This window comes from Panthera tigris, chromosome D3, assembly GCF_018350195.1.
Source record: "Panthera tigris isolate Pti1 chromosome D3, P.tigris_Pti1_mat1.1, whole genome shotgun sequence".
Taxonomy (NCBI): Eukaryota; Metazoa; Chordata; class Mammalia; order Carnivora; family Felidae; genus Panthera; species Panthera tigris.
The window spans coordinates 22,133,349-22,150,974 of NC_056671.1; the positions used below are offsets into that span (position 1 = coordinate 22,133,349).

The 17,626-nt window shown below is 45.1% G+C and overlaps 2 protein-coding genes and 1 long non-coding RNA gene across 6 annotated transcripts in view; 1 reads left to right on the plus strand and 2 right to left on the minus strand.

Moving 5' to 3' along the window:
* LIMK2 (LIM domain kinase 2) overlaps positions 1-4,541 on the minus strand; it is a 59,348-nt gene extending 54,807 nt beyond the window's left edge. The window contains exon 1 of one of the 2 annotated variants that reach the window (XM_007082569.3): positions 4,373-4,540. In XM_007082569.3, coding sequence (XP_007082631.1) covers positions 4,373-4,388 — 16 coding nt within the window. In that variant the 5' untranslated portion in view covers positions 4,389-4,540. Of the gene's footprint in view, positions 1-4,372 lie in introns of both variants that reach the window. The other variant, XM_042961864.1, reaches the window with a different exon arrangement.
* A 130-nt stretch (positions 4,542-4,671) lies between these two features.
* On the plus strand, positions 4,672-11,589 carry LOC107179662. Its single transcript, XR_001510323.2, has 3 exons — positions 4,672-4,832; positions 5,635-5,775; positions 10,903-11,589. It is a non-coding gene; the product is annotated as an uncharacterized LOC107179662 (long non-coding RNA).
* Positions 8,813-17,626, minus strand: part of RNF185 (ring finger protein 185) — a 37,553-nt gene continuing 28,739 nt past the window's right edge. For all 3 annotated transcript variants that reach the window (XM_007082568.3, XM_042961868.1, XM_042961869.1), the window contains 3 exons: positions 16,684-16,738; positions 13,241-13,358; positions 8,813-11,293 (listed from right to left, as the gene is read on the minus strand). In XM_007082568.3, coding sequence (XP_007082630.1) covers positions 11,196-11,293; positions 13,241-13,358; positions 16,684-16,738 — 271 coding nt within the window. In that variant the 3' untranslated portion in view covers positions 8,813-11,195. The remainder of the gene's footprint in view (positions 11,294-13,240; positions 13,359-16,683; positions 16,739-17,626) is intronic.

Below are 17,626 nucleotides of genomic sequence, written 5' to 3' on the forward strand. Positions count from 1 at the left end.
TTACAATGTGCCTGGTGGTGTTCTAAGCACTATGCAAACATGAACTAATCAAATATAAAGATCCTATAAGATGAAGACTAGTATTGAAGGATCATTATTGTTCCCATTTTATGAAGAGAAAATTGAAATGCTCAATTAACAAGTATTAGATCTGAGTTTAGACCACAGGTCTGCTAACTCCAAAGTCTATGTCTTTATATTTAGATTTTCTTCCCTAGGAAAAGGAAATTACAGGCAGAAAGACTTGACATAGAATGCCAGGGTGGATGATCAAAGTATATTCTAAGAGAACTCGGCAATGGTTTCATGTTCTAGCTACTGTTGGGTATAGATTAATAGGTAAAAGAGTCTAATTCTTGCTACTATATAAACAAAGTCAACCGTGAGAAGGAAGATAGGCTTGTAAGAGAATGCTAGAGCTCTAGGTCCTCTCACTGAAATGCCAAACTGATCCTGCATACACACAAACTGATCCTGCATCTGTTCCTAATATGCCCCTGAACCCTAGCCCTTCCAGGTTGCAGGGAATTCCTGTGGTCAATGCCCTCTTCTCCATTCCTATCACTAACACTCCACCTCAGGGCCCACTGTATCACCCCCAGATTGGTGCCTTCCTTACTCTTGTCCAATCTATCATGCCCACCAATGCCAAATTGATACACACAAAATACACACATCATCATGTTCTCTGCCTCTAAACCTATGGTCTCTACTGTAGTCTGAAAAATTCCACAAATCTAGCATTAAACCCTCCGCAGTCTGGCTTTACCTACCCTCTCAGCTTTATCTTTCACTTCCTGTAACTGCCCCATTTCTCCATTCTTGCCTCTATCACCCATATCAATTCACCATCCCTTTTGAGAACCTTGAAACTTGCCCAGCTATGCTTCCTACTTCCAGTTTCTTCCCTACCAGGATATCATACTGCACCCTCACCCCCACCACTTTTAATCTACCCAAGACTTCTCAAATTTTACCTCCTAGAAGTATCTCCTGACCAAATCTGGTAGCCACCCTGGACACCTTGCTGTTGTTCAAACATGCCAAGTACATTCCGGGCTCAGGGCCTTTGCTCATTCCCTTCTATTCCCGACACCTGAAATGTTCTTCCCTCAGATATCCAAATGGCTTACTCCCTTCCTTCATTTCTCTGCTTCGATGTCATTAATCAGGGAGGCTACCCTTCCCTGACCTCCAACTGTTCCTATGACTTTATCCTACTTTATTTCTCTTCAGAGGATTTATCCCTGATGTTTGATATTCATAATATTTACATACTGTCTATCTCTTCCATCAGAATACACACTCTGAGGGGTACGTTGATGGCTTAGTTAGTTGAGTGTCCCACTTTGGCTCAGGTTGTGATCTCACAGTTCCATTAGTGATTTAGACCCCCACATTGGGCTTGCTGCTGTCAGCCGGTCAGCGCAGAGCCCACTTCAGATCCTCTGTCCACCTCTCTCTCTGCCCCTCCACCACTTGCGCTCTCCCCAAAATAAATAAATACTTAAAAAAAAAAAAAAAAAGAACATATACACATACTCTGTTAGGGAAGGGATTTGGTCTGTTTTGTTTCCTGTTGTTTCCCCCAGGGCCTAGAAGTGCCTGGCACATAATATGAATTCAATATATATTTGTGGAATGGATGCATGAATAGAGTTCTCCAACATCTTTTAAATTCCATAATGTTATCACACACAGGCCTTCTAAAAATTTGTCCTGATTTGCCCATTTTTTTCTTAATTACTCTCAACTGACAGTGAATTTCTCAAAGGCACAAACCACATATTATCCATTTCTACAAATATTTATTAAGGACTTATTATGTGCTATGTCTCAAGTAGCCTGGAAAATTGGAAAGAGCACTGGAGGAGAAATCCTAGTTTAGTCCTGACTCTACCATTAGTTGAGTGACCCTAGACAAATCCATTTTTCCCCCTGGGCCTCAGTTTCTTCATACATGAAACAAGGAGAGTAACATTATCAAGTCTCTCCTGGCTCTAGCATCTGTTAAAATTTATAAGAGGTAAAACTTGGCCCAGCCCAGTGCCTTAGACATCACAGTACTCAGTAAATATTTGGTTTCTTTGTTGTTGATTCTCCCGTTACACAGGAATCTGAGTTGTCTTGGAACAGTTCGGACAGAACAAGTAAAAGTTTAAGCCCCACTTCCTTCTGACTCCACAGGATAATCTCATTCTAATGTTTGTGATAATAAAGAATTCTGGTGTTTGTGAGAGGACAAAGCACTGAATTTGAAGTTGGAAAATATGAATTCTGATCACCGCCATTTACTTGGCCGTACAACCTTGAACAAGTCATTTCTGAGCCTTAGTCTCCCCATCCATAAAAAAAGACATATTGGCCTACTCACAGCTCTTCATAGGCACCTTTTAATGCTGCTCCATCTACCTGGAATGTTCTTTGCCCTTTCTTTGCTGGACTTACTCTCTACTTATTCTCAAGGATCAGCATAAACTTGCTTTTTAAAAGAAAAGTGTCTTCTTGCCACTCTCCTCACCCGTGGTGTACTCTTACAGCACTTACTTCCACTGTTTATCTCAAACTATTATAGCATTTATTTCTATTATTACCTCAATTATTTACTATCCGTCTCTAAGGCTGTATCCACCACAAAGGCAAGGACTGTATCCATTTTGTTCATCATTATACTACTCAGTGCTTGCATAAGCACAAAAGTATCCCACAGATATTCTAATGGACAAATGTCTAAACTAATACACCTAGACACCTTAATGCCTCTACAAAGCTTTTTGGTTCACTCAGAGAAATCTAATAAACACTTATTGCACTCTAAGATCTTTTACAAGTTTCTGAGAATCAAGGTTCGAGACAGGTAACTGACATACATGGAGGTTAGAAAAAAAGTCACTGGAAATCATTTGAACTGAAAAACTCTGGAAGCTTAAAAAAAAAAAAAAATCAGAGAGAAAGGGACAGGGAACATTTTTACTCCTAGTCTTCTCCAGAAGCCTATTATCCAGAATGAAGAGAAAAATCCCAAGCTCCCATGGTAAGGAAATGACCCATTGGTGGCCTGGTCCTTGTATTCAGGATGGAGGAAGTGACTGTCCACAGACTGAAAGCCAGGAAATGGGGGCAGATATCCAAGACAGCCTCCCTCCCTCCACCATTCCCTTCTGTCACCTCTAGAAAGCTTCTGGATGCTGACCCTGGTCGACCTAGAGGCTGGGCCTCCCACACAGGTGGCTGGGAAACAGAGGCAACAGAAAGTCCTAGTGCAGGGGGACAGGCCAGGAGGGCAGGAAGCTTCAGGGTAGTGCGTGAGGTGACCGAGAGGGGACTGTAGGCTCAGCTAATCTAACTCTGAAGCTACCCTTTACCTTTGGACAACTCTTCGCTCTAAGAGGCGTTTGGCCACATTCTTCTCCTGTCTCAGAGAGGCCAAGGGAAGACCCAGCTCCCATGGAGGGTCCAGAACCCCAAGTGGCCTACCTTCCCCCGGAAGAATGCTTCACTCTCTCCCTAACCCCTAATCCGTGTCCTAAACCCCAAGGGAGCCCACACTCCCAGCTTCCTGCAAAGAGCCCTAAGACCTGCCTAAGATCACAGGCACCAAGATACCCGTGAGACGCCCTGGATCCGGTCAGAAGTCACAACTATCCTCATTTCCCACAGAAAACCCAGAACCCAGGGTAACTCTCCATCCCCATATAACTGGCCCAAACCCTGAGAATCCCTTCCTTACTCTCCATATTCCACAAAGCCCTCACTCCAAGAGAACTCAGGCCCCAGCTTTCTTAGAAAGAATTTTATTTTTTTTTAAAGTTTTTGATTTATTTATTTTGAGTGAGAGAGACAGAGAGAGAGAGAGAGAGAGAGAGACAGAGAGAGAGAGAGAGAAAGAATATGAACCCCGAGCAGGCTCGGCACAGTCAGCGCAGAGCTCAATGCGGGGCTCAAACTCCCCAACCGTGAGAACATGACTTGAGCCAAAACCCAGAGTCGGAGGCTTAACCGACTGCGCCACCCAGGCGCCCCCTTAGAAAGTTTTCATTTGGGGACCTGCGGCCGCCAGATTCACAAAAAAAAAAGCTGGTTCCCTCACAGAGCCCAGCATCCCTTCCTCGAGGGACCTCAACCCTCAGCAGCCCAACCCGCATATCCCTCGCATCCTTCTGTCTTCGGCCCCCCAATTCCCGAAGCCCCACAACCTCCGAGTCCTCGGGGAGCGTTGTGCTCACTTCCCCAGTTCTCCTGCTAAAGTGCCGGGGTCCATGGGGGTCCACTCAGCCCGAAACTCCCGAAGGGAGCTACCAGCTCCCTTCAGGCGTCCTGGGCCCGGGCTTCCGAGATAACGGCGGAACAGAACGGCGCGGCCCTTCCTTACCCGACTGCGCGGCCATGGTTCCGGGGACGCGGAAATGGGGAGGAGGTGGTGGGGACTACAGCAACTCCTCTCAACTCACGCAGCCGCCTCAGGCGCGGGAGGACCGCGGCCCCCCGGCGCAAGCTGGATGCACCGCCTACGGCGCCCGGGGAGGACCAAACCGCACCTGGCACGGGGGCCCGCCCGCCGACGCCCCGCCCCGCTGACGCCAGGCCACGCCCCCTGACTCGGGCTCTGTGGGGGCCCTGGTGCCTCCCAGAGAGAGTGACGCCTTTTGTTGAGTGCCTGGGCTGGTAAGGGTGATTGTCCGCGGCCGTGAGGTGGTTTGTCAGCATAGTCCCCGGGACTCCTGGGAGGTCTCAACAGGAGATCCTCAGCCCATTTTACAGATGGGGGCAGCTGAGGACCCGAGGAAAGAAGTTCTATTACCTCAAAATGGCTCAGCTCACTAGGAGCAGAGGTGAGATGGGAACCCAGGTCGCCTTACTCCCAGGCAAAAGCTCTTTCTAGTAGAGTGTTTAAGACCAAGAATATGAATATGGAGGGGCGCCTGTCTGGCTCAGTCATTAGAGCATTCCATTCTTGATCTTGGGGTTGTAAATTCGAGCTCCGTGTTGGGTGTAGAGATTGCTTAAAAATAAAAATCTTAAAAAAAAAAAAAAAGGAATATGAATATGGAGAAGCTACTCCACAAATAACTTTGGGGATTTAGAGTGGACTTTTCTTAGGCTTCCAGCTCAAAGAAGCCACTTATCTGCCCCCACTGTGAGTAAGCTGGCACTTAGTAGATAATCTCTAGGTCAAAGATGGTGTGAAGGTGGTGCAACCAGCATTCTAGGGGCAGATTCTTATCGGGGCCAAACAGGTATATAAATAAATGCAGCACACCAGATCTTCCAAATTTTCAAGACAAGCCCAAACTCCAGGTATTTAGGTGAATTTTCCCACTTTTTAAAATGTTGGTAATATTCAGAAGTTCTAAAAATGCCATGTAGACTAAAAGGAACACACTTGTAGACTGGATTTGCTCTGCTGGCTCTTCTTTGTGGAGGAGAGAGCCCTGGACAAGGAGTTAGAACAGCAGGCTGATTCCTGGCAGCTGCTAGCTGGCTGAGGGGCCTTGAGAACCACTTTCTTTCACTGGGTTTGGGAGGGAATTGGGGTCCTCCATGTGACAAAGGGTGGGCTGCATCAGCAGGACCCTGCAGTCCTTCCCATCTGATTCTCCTGTGATGCGTGTTTGGCGACTGTCATTTCCTTAGACTGGATTTAGGTCATGGGAAAAGTGTCCAAATGACCAGGAAGAGGCAGGAATGGGGCCCAAGGAAATGGATCATGACACCCCCGCTAAAGACAAAGTTCAACTCTGCTGCTGTCTGGCTCCAGCACTCCAATAAGCAAAGGTGGGCACAATTCTCTTTTCTTCCTGACCTGTGTAATCCAAATAGGAAGCAGGTCAGACGTTTCTCCTCTGGGTGTGGCAGGTGGCTCCTGAAATCCTGAGTATAGAGAAAGTGCTGAGGGGGTGGGGGAGGGGATGTGCCTGACTTCCGGTAATTCCTGGGAACCCTCCAGCGGTTGGCTTTACAGTTTCTGAAGAATTTCTGGTCTGATTATAGCAACTACAGGATTGTGTGTTGAATTAAAGTGGCAGGGATCCAGGGGACTCTGACAAGCCACCTCATGGTAGGCAAAAAGGGAGCAGGGATTTTATTCACCCTACACATGCAAAGAGGTAATGCTGTATTTTGCCAGGCACACAGGCACTGGAAGCTTTGGAACCAAGACCCCTGTTTGTCTTCCCTCTCCCTCAGCCCCACAGCAAGGCACCCAGGTCTGTCTTTTCTCCCTCCTTATCCTCTCTCTTTCCACTTCTTTCCCACCTCCAGCCTCATGGTGTTCACTAGCAGGGAGTAGGGGGATAACCAACTCCCCCAAGTTCCTTCCAGGGAAGTTTAGGTAACTCTTGAGAAATGCAAATTGAAATGTAAAGAAAGAAAATAGCAATCTGTAGAAATGTATAACCAAAAGATATCTTTCCAGTATAGGCCCAAAGAATATTCCAAGATCACTTGTGAACTCCAGGGGGATTTCCGGAAGACAGAAAATCCTGGGTAGGGAGAAGATGTGAGTTTCTAGCACCCAAGTCACCCGTTCACACTTTGATTACCCCACCATAGTTTGGTCAGTCCCTAAGGCCAGATCCTGCTGACTGACAATCAACTCTTTGGACTTATAGAAATGGGAACCTGGACACTGAAAAACACCTGAAGGTTCTGACTCTGCCATCCTGAGGGAACGGGTCTACTGATTCCCAGCTACACCTTCCGATTGTCACCTATACTTTCATCAAATTGAGCCTGTCTTTGGCCTCTAGTCTCTCCACTCCTAGAATCAGTCCCATCCAAGAGCAACTGATTAATCCTCCAGAATTATGTGTCTGCTCAAAAACCTTCAATAGCTCCCTGTTGCCAACAAAACAAAGGCTAAACCAGGCCCTCATGAGTGAACTACATCTCACTTTGCAGGCTTTTCTCCTACTCCCTTCACTCCAGAACTGTTTTTCCAGAATACATTCTGCCCTTGTACCACTCTACCATTTCCCTCCGTGTTCTTTGTAATTTTGTTGCCCCTTTCTACCTATTCTACCCTATTCTTGTTTCTAAATGCTTACCACATTATCTTCAATTATATCATTTTGCAAACCCTGTGAACTAATCTAAATCTGCACTGATACAATAGCCATTAGCACATGTGGCTATGTCAGTTAAAATGAAATAGAACTTAAAATTAAGTTCCTCAGTCCACTAGCCACATTTCATGTGCTTGCTAGCCACATGTGCCTAGTGGTTACTGTGTTGGACAGTCCAGATAGAGAACATCTCCATCATGGCAGAAAGTCCTGTTTTAGACAATGATCAGTAAGGGCTGCTAACATCACAAAAAGGGACTGCCAGGCATCATGTGCCTCGTGAAATGATGCAACAAGAGGTATATAGTACCATTTATGACATAGTCTTACTAAATACCCAAGCCTGAACCTGGTCAAGCTTCTGGATTTAACAATTTACAGGAAATACAAGAGTAAGAGGAGCTTATTAACACCACAGTGATGCATATAGCAAAACTGAAGCTGTGGGAAACTCAATAGGACAAATGACAGATAAACTGCGGGGTGCCTGGGTGGTTCAGTTGGTTAAGTATCTGACTTCGGCTCAGGTCATGATCTCACAGTTCATGGGTTTCAGCCCTGTGTTGGGCTCTGTGTTGACAACTCAGAGCCTGGAGCCTGCTTCAGATTCTATGTTTCCCGCTCTCTCTGCTCCTCCCCCACTTGCACTCTGTCTCGCTTTCAAAGATAAATAAACATTAAATTAAAAAAAACATGTAAACTGCAGAAGTAAGAAAAGAGGAACCTATGGATGTAGTAAGAGACTTAGGAGACCTCCAATAGCAAGATATGGATCTGATTTGGATCTTAATGCAAGCAAACTGAACAAAAAAGTTGAGACAACTAGGAAAATTTGATGATTGGATATATGATGACATTAAGGAATTATTGTTAATTTTTTCAGGTACATAAAATAGTATTTTGGTTGTTTTTGAAAATCCTTGAGATGCATATTTGAAATACTTAATAGATGGCATAGGACTAGGATTTGCTTCAAAATAGTCCAGGCAAGAGAAAGGGAGCAGTATGAGGGTGGGGACAAAACAGGATTGGACAGGAATTGATGGTTATTGGGGTTGGGTCATAGGTATGTAGAGGCTTTACTGTCCTATTCTACTTCAGTGCATGTTTTGTTTTCCATCTCTTATTGGGCTTATGAGTTCTTGGAGATCCCCGATCTTTGCATTTCCTATCATATCTTAGTGCTGTTCAACTTGATTAAAGCCTTAGGTCAAAGTGGAAGAGAGGGAGAAAAGAGACCTTTTCAGAGGGATGACCTTGTAGCTCTAGTGTGTGTGTGTGTGGGGGGGGGGTGGAGCCTGAGGCGAGGCCAGGTTTGTAACCTATCTTCCATCTCATACTCTGCTACTGAGGAACCTTAGGGAGCTGTACATCCACTGCTCCAGGTAGAGGGCTTGGCCAGGGTCCCATCTGCCCTGTTGCAGAGCATGTGAATAACCTGTGATTGTCCTCAAGGTTCTGATTGTCCACAAGCTAAGCTCCATTGTGGTAGCCTTAAGCTTAGGAATTCCATACACTTGTCAGGACTGGGGCTGTCAGGTTACATCTTGGGTAGGACTGTATATGCAGCCAGTCCTCTAGCCTGTGCTTCTCATCCCTAATTATCGATGGCTGCCTGAAGACTGCTCCTCATTGTGACATTCCCACGTATGCAGAAGTGTTTCCCAGAGGCCAAATCAGTGTGATTACTCCCCAACCCATTCACGCTCCCCCCCCCCCCAATTACACAGACAAGTCCACAGCTCACAGTAATGTAAAACCATTTGTTTAATTCTAAATCAAATCACTTTCACAACAGTGAAAATTAGTGACTGGTCAAGATGTGCCACTTTACATGGTGTCATTTTCTGACTGCGGTCGGGACCTGGTCCTAATCCACAAAGGGGGCAGGGGTGGGGGGGGGGGGGCGGGCTGGACGCCAACATAGAAAACACACAAAAGAAACGAAAACTGCCTTGGCAGAGGGGCAAGGTGGTGAGCCTGCAGAGGGGTGGTGGGAAGGGGGTTTCCTGTTGGGGCTGAGCCAGCAGTCCCAAGTTGGCTCTCCTGCCCCAGCTCCCAGTAGAGGGTGAGTGGGGGGCCTAGAAGGTTCAAAATCAAAGGGTATATGGCCAACCTGGCTTTGCTCACAGGTTCCTGGGATGCCTTTGCTGGTGAAGTTCTCCTGGGCTCACTCTACTTCGTCAAAGAGTCCCAATAATTTGTCTTCCTACCCACAACCCTTTTTTAACTTTTCTTCTGGAAACCCATTTCTGTTGGGCCCATCTATCTGAAGTCCTCTCTCTCACCACTAGGTGGGGCTACTGCACTGAGCAATCTCACCAATTCACCTGTGCTGAGAGGTTGGGGTCCCTCTGACTTTTGGGATTTCCAGGAGGTGATAAAAAGAGCACTCTTGAGTGGGTGTCCCAAGAATGTTTAAAATCCATCAGGGACACTGTAAAGCTGGTAGCTTAGTCCTACCAAATGGATTCGGCAAATGAACCACCTTTTCAACACTTAACGTTTTGTCTGATTAAACACTGAACTCTGGCATTGACAGGTACAGAAGGGAAGGGGTGGGGGCTGTGGACAGGAGAGGAGGACTTCCCCTGTCTTCCTCAAGGTCTTGGTTTCCACATGCTATGCAGAGCCACAGCTGGAAAAAAGCACTAGGTGGGGCTTTCTACCACTTATTGGCTATGGCTAGGGGTGAGCCAGGTGCAATGTGGACTGGTAAAGTGACAGAGAGGCCCCCAGAGGAAGTCCATCTTCCACGACCCCTGGGATCTCCTGGAAGAGGCTGAGTTTCTAGGAAAAGGCCTGACCAGGAGAGTGAGAACCATTCCACAAGTGAACTGTCCTCCTGCCTGGAACCACTCCCTCAATCAGATTCTGAGGAAAAAGTTTGTGAACTAGAAAAACAAGTCAAGGGCTTGGGAAAATGACTCCCCTGGAAATTTCCTGGGGAAAACCACACCATGTCATCGTGCTGAGGCTCTCTAGGCCCTGCTGTCTGGCATTAAAAATCATCAAGGGCTGCCTGCTCCACAGTTGCATGATTCCCTGGTTTTAGTACACATACAAGGAGTTTTCAGGGGTATCCACCAAGCCATACCCAAATCAGGGTCCTATGCGGATCTCCCCACTCCTGCTTCTTCATAAAGGACAATTTGGCTTCTGGGGAAGATGGTCTTCAACATGCGCTGACTTGACAAAGCCCCCAGTTCCCGTTGGGTGGGTCTGAGAGGACGCACTTGGAGCTTTTGTAGGCTTGGGGAAAGGGCTGCTTGTTCAGTTCCTACATCAGAGCTCCAAATCCCATCAGAGTCCCAATGGCAGGTCTTTCCTAATGCGCAGTCCTGGCTTCAGCAGCAGTCTCGGCTGTGTGTCCTCTGGCAGAGAGGCACAGATGCACGTATTTTTGGGGGGAGAGAGGATGGGAAATCTGTGAGTGAAACCACATGTCTCTGGGGATAATACACACCAGGAAACCAGGAGGTCATTCAAGCCACTCTCTGGAGCCAGAGACTGAGCATGGCCCAGAGCCAATGAAAGATCTTTGGCTCTCTGGTGAATTCATGAAGTGACTCCAGCTTTAGATGCTGCAATTATGATCTTTATAGGACAGCGATTTCTTGCATTTCTGCTAAGGAGGAGGAGGAAATAGAACACAGTAGCACTGGGATCTGGAGCCTCACTATATGGGGAGTCCCACTGATTTTGGAAGCCACTTACCAAGGGGTATTTAAAGAGATGAAAGAAAGTTTCTATTTGGTTCATCCCTTTGTTTTTGTAATATTAAATTCAGGTAAAATTGTACTGACAATTTCTCTTTTCCTGCCTCTTCCCTCTGCAGAGTCAGGACCTGCTAAGCTGGTTGGAACAGGACTTCATGGTGTAACTCATGAGAGACGACTCAATGCCAAGACTGAGGTTACAGCAGGGTGTTTACAGCAGTGGCCATACTCCAGAGTCCTTGACAACAGGTCTTGAGTCCCAAAGCTCTGATGGAGAAGCAAAACTCCTTGATGTGTTACTGACCCCACCGATTCCAGGGGTCAGGATTAGCCAGGGAGCCAAACATAGAGAGTGGGTGTGGCATGTCACCAGTCCAGAGGCCCTGCCATGGATATAGGCTGGGACCCAGCATTAGGCAATCAACAGCCAGAACATGATCACCAGGGCCACAAACAGGAAGAGGCGTGATAGGAACTGCTCATCCACATACTGGGGTGTTCCAGGGACAGCTGGAGAGAAAGGAGGGAGAAGAGAGGCTGTCAGAACACTGCAGCTGTGTGCACTGCCTGTCTGGGCCAGAATTGAGAACATCAATCTTCATCTCTTTAGAACAGAACTCTGCACACTAAAAAGATTTCCAAACCCCAAATAACATCAGGCAAAACAAAACTTGAATTCTGAAGATATGTGGAATAATACAACAATGAGGACAAGGTCTCCAATTTATCCTAAGAGAGTCTGGTCTGCAGATGTACATAAAACAGGAAGCTCTTGGAGGAAATAATAAAAGAAAAGCTGCTGTTAAGCCTCTTCTGTGTGCTAAGTGTTTTGTACACACACCTTGCTGGGTATTATTATTCCCATTTTGTGTAAGTAGAAACTGAAGCACAGGTATGAGGTGACCTGCCCAAGATCACAAAGTTCACAAGTTAGTGGCAGAGCCCCAGTCATGCTCTCAGCCTCTCTGCATGCTGCCTTGAGTCACAGAGTCTCTAGATTCCTGCACTGTTGAGCATGGAGGGGTCTTAGCCCCACACAGAGTGCCTTCCTTTTCTAGAGGATAGAACTAGGGCCCAGACAAGGCAAAATGGCTTATCTCTTCTATCACACAGCAAACTAGGGACAGAACTGGGCCTCCACTCCTCCCTGCTTTGAGAAAAGCTATGTAGGGCTCCCTGTCCAGACTTTGGGGGAATGAGTGTACGAAAACCAATCCAGGATGGGCAAACATATCAAACATGATAAAGGAAAACTGTGATTGTAGCATGGGGATAAAGTGATCTCTGGATCAGTCTAGTCTGGCTATAGAGCTCTCTTTAACTGAGGAACTCAGGTTGAGCCCTGGACCAGGAAGAAGGGAAGGAAGCTGCCAAGCAGGTTCTTACTGCCTCTACAGGGCCCTGTTCCTCCTTCAGGGAAGGGTACACCCTGCCCTGTGGGGTCTCCTTCCTTTGAGAAAATATGTAAATGAAGGAGAAACCTTTGAGGTGAAGGAGGTACAAAGGGCATTCCAAGATTTCTTGGTGCTATACTATTCCCCAGACAGGTGCTCTGATGATTCATGCAGGCAGGCAGTCAACAAAGACTTACTGATTGCCTGCTATATGCCAAGCATCAGGGTAAAGGCCAAAGAAAACTGGGATGACCCAGGAGTAGGTTTCTGTCCCTAAGAGCATAAGCTTCTGGCCAGGAACCACACACTGGTTCCTTCTGCAAATACACTGAGTCCATCGCAAATGAGGCTCCAATAAGTACAAGCAGAATTCGACCAACTTCAGCACCTCTGCAGATTCCATGGTAAGGATCTTGGCTCTGGTGTCAGATTGGGATAAAGTACAGGGTACCCACCTTGCTGCCTAGTTCTACATGGAATGCAGCTGGTACCTTTAAGCTGGCTGGAAAGAGAAAGGTAGTAGCAGGTAACAGACCTAGAAAGAGTTATCAAAGGGATGGGACGTGGGACCAGCCTCATGTGTATCCTGAGGAAAGCTGGACAGAGATGCCAGAGAATAGAGAGGCCCTGAATCCTGGTGGGTTGCCTCACTCTTCCCTGCCCCCAAATGGTGAAAGTGGGGGATACGTGAACAGGATGAGGCTTTTCTTCAGCTAAGTATACTAGGCATTATTTTATTCTTTTTCATTTTATAGGCACATAGTATGTCTTGGGAAACATACTGAGCATTTTCTGATTTGTGAAACGGAGCTAGCTAATTGCACACCCATCCCACAGGTGTACACAGGCTTGTGGTGAGGAACCCCTGGGTTTGTGATGGCAAATATTTTGAACATGCCTAATATTTGACGGGTGTGCAATATCATTATGACTACCAGTAATCTGGAAAAAGTTCACATTTTGAAAAGCCTAAACTTCCAAGCAGTGACAATTATCTGTAATCTTCATACTAATGAATTCCAAGGAGCCTCCAAGCAGGATTACCAAGGAGATAGGGTCTTACCTGGAGGAGGCCGCCCATCATTTATATTAAATGCTGTGGCAAATATCCCAAAGGGAAATGCCCCAATTCCAAAAGACATCTGGAAGCCACCATCTCCAAATCCAAATCCTTGAAATCCCTGTGTGGAAGAAGTGCAATTCAGAAGAACGAATACATTTCTCCTGCACCTGTCAAACATGTCACCTGCAGGTGGCACCTGCCTCTCCTCCCTATCCTCTGCCACCTGTTTCCAAAGGGGGAGGGACATCTTTTCCTCCCATCTAGACCCCAAGGCAGAGGAACCCTGAGGTTTCCCTAAGGAACCCTGGCCCCGCTAGCCTTCAAGGAGTCCCAGCCAAGGAATTGTGAATGCCAGAAAGGCCTGGTCCTGGTCCAAAGTAAAACAGTCTGCTAATGCAAGTCAGGGTTCTTAGAGCGCCAGTTTTTTCCCCAGAATCCCACACTAGTCAGTAAAATTTTCTACATGCTTTAAAATAGCAAAATTGGCAACAATCCGTACACCCACATTATTGGTAATAGCAAAAAAGTAGAACCCTAATTAACCGACAATGGAGGTTATGATCAAAATCTTGATACATGCTCTCTAAAGACCATTATGTTGATAGTGCAGCAACACAGAAAAGCTCTTGTGACCAAGTTATCAAACAAAACTGAACACTATGGTCACAAGTACATGACAACATGTAGGTATGTGAACAAGATACAGGTAAGTATTTTCCCTCAAAATTTTCTTTTAATATTTTTACAAAGAATTTTAAAAAATGTAAAATACTTTATTTTTTTTCTGATTACAAAAGTATATATGCTTGTTATAAGAAACTTATACATTAGAAGAATAGTGGACATAGAAAGTCAGAGGTCTCTTCATTCACCATTTCAAGGCCATGCTCTCTCCAATAAACACTGTTACCAGTTTGGCATATTATCCTCAGCTTTCCCCCCATAACATGTTCTACACTGCATCGTCTTTCATATGAAAAGACTCAGTAAAGGGGCACCTAGGTGGCTCAGTCGGTTAAGCATATGACTTTGGCTCAGGTCATGATCTCATGGCTTGTGAGTTCAAGCCCTATGTCAGGCTCTGTGCTGACAGCTCAGAGCCTGGAGCCTGCTTCGGATTCTGTGTCTCCCTCCCTCTCCCCCTCCCTTGCTTGTGTTCTGTCTCTCTCTCTCTCTCTCTCAAGAATAAATAAACCTTAAAAAAAAAAAAAAGATTCAGTAAGAATTACAACACTGTGAATAAGCAACCCATTTTTTACCTTGACCAAGGTTGCACAGCTTATAAAAGGGGTAGAGTTTAGACTGGAAACTAGGTCAATATGATCTGAAAACCCATGCTCTTAATTATTGTGCACATCTTACAAAAATTTTCTCTCCTCCCCCACATCCCTGGGTAGATCCTTAGAACAAATGATTAAAAAATAATAAGAAAATTTACTGGGTCAACTGCTCTCCACAAAGAGCTCACTGGCCTTCATTTGTGAGTCTTTTGCAAGTTATGAAAGTGGCTGTTCCTTATCCCATACCGAGCAGCCTGGCATCCAGCTCCAAACTTCTTGCTGGGTGGCACTACCTATAAAACCTAACAGCAGATAAACTAAGAGAACAAATCTACAGAGAAGAAAAACAACCAGTTTTCCATCTCCTCAGTGTAGAAATGCCTCCTATTCAGACCCGGCATGGTTGAGTCTGAGGGCTCCTGGGACCGAGGCTGCCTTACCCAGAAAAGTGCAACTGTTTAATCAGGAACTACCACTTCATTGAGTGCAATCCCGAGGACTGACCTTCTGGCCTCCCTTTTAGCAACATCTATACAATCCCCTAAGTCCTTACATTTGGTGGGTATATGTTCTTGGGGCAAAGTAGACAAAAAGCATCACTGGTGGCTGTGGGTGCTTGTATATGCTGGAGGTGTGCACCACAGTAATTAAGGCCAGGGCCTATGGCTTCCTGAGGTTAGGAGCCAAAGTTCTGTTGAGAAACAGAGCCTGGAAAGGTTAAGGTGATATTACGGTAGTCAAGGGGTAGCGCTAGGTCAGTATGTCCAACAACCTATGATCCTAATTCTTTTGGAGAAATGAAAAACTCTTGTGACCAAATTATCAGACAAAACTGAACACTATGGTCACAAGTATGCTCAGGACAATATGCTGGTAGGTGGACAAGATATAGATAAGTATTTCCCCTCAAAATTTTTCTTTTAATATTTTAATCTAGAGAAATAAAAATATACTTTTTTGGGGTTCTGGTAGTATGGATAAGTATTTTTATTTTAAAATTTCTTTAGGGGTGCCTGGGTGGCTCAGTCCGTTAAGCATCTGACTTCAGGCTCAGGTCATGATCCCACCGTTCAGGAGTTCGAGCCCCGGGTCAGGCTCTGTGCTGACACTCAGAGCCTGGAACCTGCTTTGGTTTCTGTGTATCCCTCTCTTTCTGCCCCTCCTCCGCTGCACTCTCTCTCTCTCAAAAATAAACATTTTTTAAAATTAAAAAAAATAATAACATTTAATATTTTAACTGAAAAAAAATTTTTTTTTAATTTTTTTTTAACATTTATTTATTTTTGAGACAGAGAGAGACAGAGCATGAACGGGGGAGGGGCAGAGAGAGAGGGAGACACAGAATCGGAAACAGGCTCCAGGCTCTGAGCCATCTGCCCAGAGCCTGACGCGGGGCTCGAACTCACGGACCGTGAGATCGTGACCTGAGCTGAAGTCAGACGCTTAACCGACTAAGCCACCCAGGCGCCCCTTAACTGAAAATTTTAATACTAACATCAGATTTAAATGAGCAAATTTTTTGAGCTAGTGATTCTTCTATGAATTTGTCCTGGTAAAATAACCACAAACCTGCTAAAAAGTGTATCTATAAGTTCATCAGAGTATTTTTAAAATAAAAAAAAGAAAACAGTTCAATGTTCAACAAAGGATCAAATAATGTTAAGTTCATACAACTAAATACTAAACAGCCTTTAAATAAAATGTTACTACATGTAAAATCTCAAGATACATCGTTAAAAGTCTCCCACTCTGATATAAACTCCATAAGTTTATCTCTGCTATGTTCACTGATCTATCACCAATGCCTAGAATAATGCCCAGCATAGAGAAGGCACTCAGAATGAATGAAATTTTAAAAAGAGTTACAGGAGCAAAATATTGTAAAAAAAATAATAAAATATATGTATACATAATATATCTATAAATACATGCACATGAAGAGATTTACAAAATTTATAGAACAATAGAAAATAGACCAAAATATTTCCAGCAGTTTTTTCTGGATGGTGTGACTTTAAGTGATTTTTTTCTTCTCTTTCTCCTTTATGTATTTTACAATTTTTCCTTTACTTTTATAATCAAGGAGAAAAAGTGTAGGGCCAAGATGGAAACTTCTAAAGCCATGAACTCATTTCTAGAGGCTTCTCCTAGAATGTTCCTCACCCCTCTGTTCTCTGGCTCTGGCCTCTGTCCTTGAGGACGGGGAGGGGTCTTCTCTCTGAAACAGAAACATTGTAAAATAAATATTATAAAATGTTTACAGCTGTTTCTTGAGTGGAGTGGGAGCTCTTCACCAACAGGGTAAGGTCCACTGTGCCTAGCATACGAACTTATGCCAAATTAAACCAAATCCTAACCTTCGTTCTACTTGCAATGGTTTTTTCAACCGTATAGAAAGCCAGGGAGAAAATTCACGTATAAGATGTTCACCATATTGCACTATAGCCTACTCCTCTCACAGAGAGCCTGGCTCAGACTGGTTATGAACGCTAGCCAGACACCCTCTCTGAACCTGTGTAACATAGGGGTCATGGATACTAAAAATCCCAAATCCAAACCGAAACAGAGCTGAGATTCAGGGTCTCTCTGATCTAGCCCTGTTAACTTCAGCTTTACCTCCCATTATTCCTTGGTAAGTACTCTACACTATGCTTTTTGCTTCTGGGTTTAGTCCCTACCATCATTCATCCCCAAAATACTAGACTAAGGGTTTGCTACCCATTAGGCACTAGGCAGCTTATGACCAATACTAAGCCTGTAACAAACCCTACTCTTAAGGTGCTTATGGTTTAAATGGGGATACACCAATCACAATACAGCATGAGAAGGGACTTCTTGAATAGAGGTATCAACTACCTAGGGTGGAAGCATGGATGAGAGCAACTAATGTGGGGAAGAAGGGTCACTTCAAGGAGGGGGTAACTTCAGGCCTGCTCATTAAAGACAGATAGAAATTACTTGAGGAGGAGGGTGTTGAGCAGGCCCAGGGAGGGCAGAAGAGGCAAAGGGAAAACAAATACAAAGGCTCATGAATGTGAAAGGGTAAGTTCCTTTAAGAGAGGTCCAGTATGTCTAGGTACAGGGTATGCTGGGGTGAGGTGGGTTA